This window comes from Oryzias latipes, chromosome 17 (assembly GCF_002234675.1).
Source record: "Oryzias latipes chromosome 17, ASM223467v1".
In the NCBI taxonomy this organism is placed as follows: Eukaryota; Metazoa; Chordata; class Actinopteri; order Beloniformes; family Adrianichthyidae; genus Oryzias; species Oryzias latipes.
The window spans coordinates 6,577,120-6,585,799 of record NC_019875.2 but is presented as its reverse complement, the minus strand read 5'-3'; the positions used below and the strand labels follow the sequence as shown (position 1 = coordinate 6,585,799).

Below are 8,680 nucleotides of genomic sequence, written 5' to 3'. Positions count from 1 at the left end.
TTTTGTGGAACAGTTTTATTTTTCCAGTAAAGTCGTTTTACTTCAAAGGGATGAAACGGGACGAGTGTGTGGCTCCAATCCCGGGGCGGCCGTGCTTCACGGGCTTGTAGGTGATGGAGAACTCTCCAAGGTAGTGACCACACATTTCAGGCTGCAGAAAAGAGAAATGAAAGGAAATAATGAAGGTCATGGACCAGCATGTTCATTTATTTAGAAATATGAACTTCCCACTGACGTATGCTTCGTGAATTGAAAACAAGATTTTGTTTATTTCGATGAATAATGTTTTGTTGCAGCTAAGACAACCCCAATAGATCCACATCGACACCTTTTCAGACTGAAACTTGTAAACCCACAGAAATCCAGAGGTTTAGTTTTATCTTAGTATGAACACGTCAACCGTCTGGAAGTTAATGAAAAAATCCATGGCATTAATTTTTACAATAGTTCCCTTACTTTACCAGTAAACATGAGGCATTATCATCAGGATTCTGTATGGCATTAAAAATACTTGTAAATAAAATAATCTGCCAGTGAAAGTATTTCGGCGTCTATAACGAGCTCCTAGGGGCCCATCCATACTTGATGGATGACGGTATAAAGACAGAGGAGGGCGATGTTACCACATCCTTCTGAAGAAGCAATCAAACTCTTTCTTCCTGGAAGATAGTCTTCATCACTGAGAGGTGGGCGTCTACACAATGTGACCCAAAAGAACAGCCGGGACCTGAATCTCTGCGAGCATCCATTCAGTCATGCGATTGGTTGGCCAGTTGTTATGCTGTACTCAAGCCAAACAATTCATGGGTCCAATTTTAATCTTCAAATCTCGTATTTTGATCTGTTGTCAAAGCATTCCCGGTCGTCTTTTAGTAATGATTCAGTCATTTTCTAGGACAGTTTCTGCAGAGCAGCAGTTCATTAGAAATCCACCTCTGGGTTGTGGGTGGGACTCGTGGCGTTGATAAGTTGCCATGCCTTTGATGACACTCTCCCGTTAGCTTACAGCCCCTCACATTCCAAACCCGACGTTAGCGGTGTACAGCTGGATAGCTACGATGCTGCTCGCCATCGTGTTGCACCACTATTGTTGGGGTTATAAGGGGATGTGAGCTAGTGGGAGAGCACCTTAACACATGGACGATGGGAAATGGGGACGGGCTTACTCCTCGCCAACAGTTCCACCTGGAACTCTGAGGTGAATTTCTAATGAACTCCTGGCTAAACTAAATAAATAATCAAGACCACTGGGAACGCTTTAAAACAAATCAAAAAGTGATTCCAGTGATTCCTCAACCCTGGTCCTTGAGAAGGCCCAGCATCCCCCCCAATACTCAGGCGTTTTTATGTTCTGACTCAGCACACCTGGTCCAGGTAATGAGAGACCTGGATACAGGCATGGTGGGAGATCTCAAGGCCCAGGATTGAGCAGCTTAAGTAAAATAGAGCTGATCACATTTTCTGCAGTTCTCATTTTATAAACTTCAGGTTATTTTTATTTATTGCAACATTTTTAGGGTTTGGTTCCCTTACTCTCTTCCACAAATTGTATGCCTGTTGTAACAATGATATTTACTCTCCCTCACCTTAATTTCAACCTGGTTGAATGTCTTGCCGTTGTACACTCCGACCATAGAGCCAACCATCTCAGGCAGGATGATCATGTCCCTCAGATGGCTTTTAACCACCTCTGGTTTCTCCATTGGAGGAGCCTCCTTTTTGGCCTTGCGCAGGCGTTTGAGAAGAGTCTGCTGCTTACGGCGAAGGCCACGGTTCAGCCTCCTCCTCTGACGGGCACAGTACAGCTGCATGAGCTGCTCACTGCAGACACAGACAGAATTATTACACATGGAAAAAGAATTCACTGAATTTCATTCCATTTATGTTATTGATACAGCCCCATATTACAACAGCAGTCGTCTTGATGGGCTTCATTTCAGTAATTGTATAATAGACATGAAATCATTAAAAACATGAAGTCATAGAATTCAATAGATACATTTTAAACTAAACAGGCTAAACTAAGCATCCCTGCCCTTAAACCCTCCTCCTCTGTAAAGAATAAAAAATAAAAAAAATAAAAAAACTTTTTTTAACCAAAAGTAGCCAGAATTGAAGGTAAATTTGGATGAACTTTTGTTTTCGCTAAAAATGCCCCGATTTGATCCCAGGATCGCAAATTGCACCTGATCGTATAGACTTTATCAGTAGCTGCTGTTCCATGTGCAGAATATCGGATCGGATCAGAGATCGGATTAGAACTGAACTGTGTGCATGGACCCAGAAAAACCTTTTCCAATGATAAACCCTTCCATACGCCAGACTTTCGGTCAGAATAAATGATTCTGACATCAGCAGAACTCTAAAATAATGGGAACGAGCGTGCAAGAAATATTGAGTTCCGTTGCAAACAAACAAAGCTGCAGCGTAGAGCGAGATCATCTTCTAAAAAGAGATTTTATTAAAGCCCAAGCGCGTCGAGCAAGGACCCTATTGTTTTACAAAGTTTATTGTTCTATTTCTTCTGCCACCTTTTTGAGGCCTTTATACCTAAAACTCACCAAATTTTGCACACGCATCAGAAATCGCGGAAAATCTTGTGTTTTATGGGAGATAACCGCGGGTGCATAAAAATGGCTCGATACCGCCACCTACAAAATTTGTTTTTACGAGCCCCCAACCTTAAACATGATTTCATTCAGTGCATGTTCATCAGATGGAAACCCCCCAAAAAAAGTCTCCGGTACCAAGCTGTCACTCACACAAAGTCTGCTATATTGAAGTCATTTTGTCACTTTTGTGACCGTGGCGGCGCGTTGAAGTTCACGTCGTTTCAAAAATGGCCATTACTCAGCCATGCATATTCTATCCTACCGTATTTTTCGGACTATAAGCCGCTACTTTTGTCACCAACTTCCGACCCTGCGGCATATTCAATGATGTGGCTTATTTATGCTTTTATTTAACGGCCGCCAGGTGCTCTCCGGCAGCATCAGAGGGGAGACTGCCTGCATAATTCATAATGTCCAGCAACAAGCGCGATTGCTTTGACACACACAAGCAGCCAAACAGTATGGAACTCACTTCAGCTCTTAGACACTTAAGTCATGGTGCAATAAAAGAAACACCCATGCTCAGCCGCATCCCAGAATCCTTTGGTGCCATTAGACCAAACGTGCACGCAACCGCCACTACAATATGATGCAGCTTTCAAGTTAAAAGCAGTATGAAAAAAATCCACCATCACCAACGGGTTTGGAAAAGCTGGTCTGCTTCGTATCTGAAGTTTCCTTCACTGTTCTGGAAGGAAACTTCTGGCTCACGCGCGATAAATCACTGCTGCTCTCTTTTACTGGTATGTTTTTTAACCAGCCCTGTTATTTCCACATTGCTGCAGTGTTACAGGCGGAGAGCAGCTCTCGCGTTCCGCTGCAGCTCCATGCTCCTTAAATACGCACGCAGTTTCAGCACATATACATCCTCAATCTACAACACAGTGTGGCGAACCGGGGGTTAGCCCCGCCTTAAACCCCTAAGACTCATGGGAAGTGGGGAATCTGAGTGTGAATTTCCACACCATAACTGAGGGAGCTGTGAGCTGAATTGAGGTCCATGCCCTTTGTGGGTGTGTTCAAATAAATAGGCTAAACTACTGGTTACTCCTCACCCTCTGACACTATTGCGGTCTCAGTGACGTGCCAATTGAAGTGCCACAACATGCGGCTTGTATACAAATGTGGCCGGTGTATGTAAAAAGTGGTTAATCTTCATTAAATTGGGTGGGTGTGGCTTGTAAACAGGTGCGCTCTGTAACAAGGCAATTATGGTTAACCTAAATTGAAGTGCATGATTGGAGTCGGACTCTGAACACACCTGTATGGACTGATATTTCTGCCACTACGAATTCATGAATTCAAGCCTCCTCCAGAGCACACACCATCAACTCATGACGCAAAACCAGAGCAGTAGTGACCCACGATAACAATAAACTGTTAACGTGCATCATGATTGGATAAACGATCAGCATAGCCCACCTATCACCATCGGAATGGATTATGATCCGAATGAGTCTTGGGGCAAAGTTTTGTGTGTTTGCACAACATATTTTTACTCTGATCAGGTGTTCATTCCAATTCCTTTTGTCCACGCAGACACAGATACAATCAGATAGTGTGACGGTAACCCCATCAACGCGGCGATGAGATGATCACTACGGCGATGACTCATCCCCGCACTTTCCTTATTTTTTTTAAAGTTCTGCATATAGTGCGTGATTTGAACTTTAATAAACACGCTCATCTTTGCTAATAAGTTACTTTTTTCATGTGAGTCCTGTGCTCAAACTTCAAGGGCTTCTGGGGGGAAAAGCCTGCATCCTCTCCTGCGCAAGGGAGGGACGGTCCACTAAACATTATGGGGGACTTTTGTGTCCGATTTTTAATTAACTGCTTGCCATGTTTCAGCCCTTGTAATGTTTACAGATAATGTTAAATTAAATACACACAAACACGGGCATAAAAGACAACAGCGTAACTTAAACAGTTGAAGATAGTTATATTTTAATTGCAAGTATGCCTACCGGTAGCTTCATATGCTGGCGGCACTCGAAAAAAATGGCCACAAATTTAGTGTCTAAACCAACATGCGCAGTGACACCCTTGCGGTACCTACTCAGACAGCAGCAGCATTAGGACCAAGCTTTAAGTTTAAGGTTTTGGAATTCTGAAAAAAGGAAACGATTGTGTTGCTTTTGGTTATAAAATTAAAGTTCCCTCTAACAACCCTTTACACTAAACCTAAAGAAACACTAACAATGTCATGAAACTACAATAAACCCTCATAATTGGACTGTGTCATTTTAGTAGACTTTCACTTAACAGATGAAGCTTAGCCAGCAGCCTCAAAGTTCTGCAGCTATAGACTGGAATAGCTGGGTGTTTTGGCACTTACTAAGACATGTCCAGAAGCTGGTCCAGATCCACGCCGCGGTACGTGAACTTCCTGAAGGTTCGCTTCTTCTTGATTTCGGTTTCTGCCTGTAAGAGAGAGACGGGCCACCTGGTCAACTTCAAACAGTTCTCCTTACCTTAGTGATCTGATCATCATGGCACCCAGATTAGCAACTTTATATAATTTTGAAATGTGAACACTCAAAAGCAGATTAAAAGAATACAACTACGGTGAAGAAATGTCTGTTTCAGCGACAGTTACGGTACTGTAGCTCAGCCGCAAATGGCCTTGGCTAAGGCTAAACAATGATTACAATAAACCACGCTTTTCCTAATATTAAGCGCCACAATATTTCGCTAAATATCTTTAAATTGTTTGCAAACGCAGCATAGTTTATCCTGTTGTCGCAAAGTGCATCATGAGGCATCAGATGGAAAAAGATTTAAGTTCGGCTAGGCTAACATTGGGCGAACACCTACCATGTTGCTGGTTGATCGGGCGGAAAAGGACCAAAGGAAGTCTCGTTTTCCCTGGTATCGCGTGACTTGAATCAAATCCTCGAGGCGTCTTCCGGTATGGTCCCGCCCTCTTATGAACAGCAGGTGGTGCCGTCGCACAAAATTTTTATTCAAACAGGCAGAGTAATTATCTCATTACCAAAATTACAGATAAATGGATGTAACTTCTTAAATCTCAAACTCACTAACCCATTTTTGAACAATTGTATAAAAGAAAGAATTTATCATGTCCACAATCGAGCTTCTTTCAGTTCTTTTTCTTATTCCAACTGTCCATCTCTGTTAGTTAAAGAACACTCATTTCAAAGTCATTAAGAAATTCACCTTTGCACAAATAGTTTGCTTGACTGAATGCAATGTTTCAGTGTGTTGGTCTGAAGGCATAAGTGTGTGTGTGTGAACATTAGTAGTATTGTGTTCATGTTGACATGTATGTATGTGAACATTTTTGGAGCCATTGTTTGTGTATTATTCTTATTTGATTGCTTAAAACAAAACATTTCAAATCAAATCAAATCAAAGAATAGGTCAACTTAGTAGCCCAGCCATTCTATTGGCTGAGATGCATGACGTAGTTCATGTGCATTGTTTTTGTTAGCTTTGTCAAGCTATAGAGATAAGAGAGCACTAGTTTTTGACCGTACTTTAGATTATGAGCAATTTTGTTTAAAACATAACTTCAATCCTCCCATCTCAGAATTCTTAACAGTACGTAATGCTCTTCCTCAAGAATTTGTATTTCTAACCAGGAACACAATGACACATGTACTCATAAAGCCATAGTTAGCCTCATTATTAATTGAAGGATGTCCTCTTACGAACAAAACATGTAATAACTCTTTTAGCAGAAATTGGTTCATTGAAAGATTATTTCCTGGGTGACAGAATAAAAATAATATACTGCAGAAATTGATAAAGATATTGTTACTAAATTAAGAACCGATCTTATGAAACTTCCTATTCCCCCAAAAGTTGAAGAAACACATTTCAACATTATGAATAATATTTATCCCTCCAAAGAATTAGGTTACGTTTCAACATTGATGACAACAGCTGTACCTTCTGCCAAACTGCTGTTAAAGACACCAACCACAGATTTTTCCTGTGTAATGTTGTACAAATTTTTTGGTTGGATGTTTACAAATGGTCAAAAAATAAATTCCTATTTATTATGACTTCTTTTCAAAAGAAGTCACAATTTTTGGCCTATCACTACAAAACAATGTAAATAATTTATGTATTAATACCGTGTTATGTTTATCCAAGTTTTTTATACACAAAATCAGATTTCAGAAATGTCACCTCAACTTTACCTTCTTTAATAACAAAGTTAATTGATACTTAACATTCACAAGATTACTCAGTTCACCTGAAGCCATAACAGTTTATGATATTCTAAGTAATATTTCCAGTATCTGAGATATTTTATTGATTTGTTGTACCCCCCTGCATTTTGTGCCACTTCCAACTCTAAAATTGTTTAAATTGCGGCGTTCTTTCTACTTCTATTCGCCACATTTTGGAATTTTTATGGAAGTGCTGTGATGTTGTTTTGGGTTCAATAAAGTTCTTTACAAAATGCTTATAACAATGAAAATGTTCATAATGATAAGATTTACTTTAATGTCAAAAACAACGAAAGAAAAATAAATTTTAATACTCAGGACCACCCGATCCTGCACTACAGACTACAAATGTTTTCTTCTTCGTCTGTTTTGTTTGATGGCAGTTTACGTCCCAAGGTAAGATAACACAGCGCCACCTACAGACACTTTCTATACTCTGTTAACAAACACGTAACCGGCTGTTCAGATGGGGCTGTGATCCTCTGGTCTCTGTTGTGATCACGGAGTTCTCCTCTGTGAGAAATTTAAGTAGTGCAATAAATTAAGTTGGAAGAACAATAAATTGAGTTGGAGTAATATGACATTTAGTTAGATAAATATGTAAATTTGAGTTGTATAAACAATTATTAGGTTGGATAGACATAAGACACAAATCCCAAAACGCTACATTCCTTTTCAAATCTGTTAAATATTTTCTGTGCTGTCTTAGTAAACAATCTGTTCACTGTACTTTAGATCACCTGATCTGTATTGTGCGCAAATACAATTGCACCACCCCATCACCAGCAGTGGTGGATGTGCAATGACATTTTATAAGTACTGAAAAAAAAAAATGTCCCCGTCACACACGCCTCGCATTTCATGGCACATTTTGAGGACTGGTGTGTTGTGTTACTGCAGCTTTTTGATGTGTTTTTGTCCTGTTTCCACAGAGTTACATAAATTCATTAGTTGATGCTTGTGAATGTCAATTTTCAGAGAATGAAGAGAAAATGTACACATATTCTTAATTTAGTTTATTTTCAGAAGAAAAGTACACCAGAAGAGTACAACAGGGGAGTAGTGAGAAGGAGGAAGATGAGACAGAGCAGCATGAACCACAGCCAGCATTAATGACAGAAGATGATGAGGAAGACAAAGATGAGACGGCATCAGACGAGGGACAGTCAGCACCATTGGTCAGAGACGCAAAGCAGAACTCAGCAAAACGAACGGCTTCTTCAAATCCACAAAACACATATGGACTGGAAAAGTGAACTCCCACGAACCCTCCAGCACCCTAAAGAGGAGGATGTAGAACTGGTCCACTGTTCCACGACCAGGACGGAAACTCCACTGCTGTTTCTGGATTTGAGGTCCAACTATCGGACGGACTCTCCTCTCCAGTACCCTGGCATAGACTTTCCCAGGGAGGCTGAGGAGTGTGATTCCTCGGAAGTTGGAACATACCCTCCGGTCCCCCTTCTTAAAAAGGGGAACCACCACCCCTGTCTGCCAATCCAGTGGTACATTTTGTTTTATCTACTACTAAACTAAAATCTCTTGGAAAAACATCAGTTTGACCCAACAGAAATAGACACCCCCTACTCTCCCTTCATCCTTCCTTCACACGTGTTGAACCTGTTGACATGTTTTTGTTCTCGTCATGGTCGCTGCGGCATTTCCTTCACGTCACCTTTGTGCTCCTCCTCCCTCCACTTCTGTCACACTGTCTTCCTGTGTTTTCTGGAAACATGGGTTTACTTCCATCATTTCCATAAAAAGTCCCTAACACCGGTTCTTCTGCACTTCTGTCCCCCTCCCCATCATTTGAGTCTGCTCCAAGTAATCAACATTATTCCGTTATTAAATACAAATTTCACCAAA

At 40.8% G+C, this 8,680-nt stretch overlaps 1 protein-coding gene across 1 annotated transcript; it reads right to left on the bottom strand.

Annotated features, from left to right (window-relative positions):
* Positions 1 to 5,569, bottom strand: rps15 (ribosomal protein S15). The gene is made up of 4 exons (XM_004078670.4): positions 5,430 to 5,569; positions 4,951 to 5,036; positions 1,587 to 1,821; positions 1 to 151 (listed from the first exon to the last, which is right to left on the bottom strand). The coding sequence occupies exons 1-4, from the start codon at positions 5,430 to 5,432 to the stop codon at positions 38 to 40; spliced, it is 438 nt and encodes a 145-aa protein (XP_004078718.3). The 5' UTR covers positions 5,433 to 5,569; the 3' UTR covers positions 1 to 37.
* Between the last annotated feature and the right edge of the window lie 3,111 nt (positions 5,570 to 8,680).

Excerpts from the sequence above, each read along its gene's own strand:
- rps15 (XM_004078670.4), bottom strand. Across the intron at positions 1,822-4,950 it reads CAGCTTCTGGACATGTCTTA|TGAGCAGCTCATGCAGCTGT; the intron begins GTAAGTGCCAAA and ends CTGTGTCTGCAG. Across the intron at positions 152-1,586 it reads TCAACCAGGTTGAAATTAAG|CCTGAAATGTGTGGTCACTA; the intron begins GTGAGGGAGAGT and ends TCTTTTCTGCAG.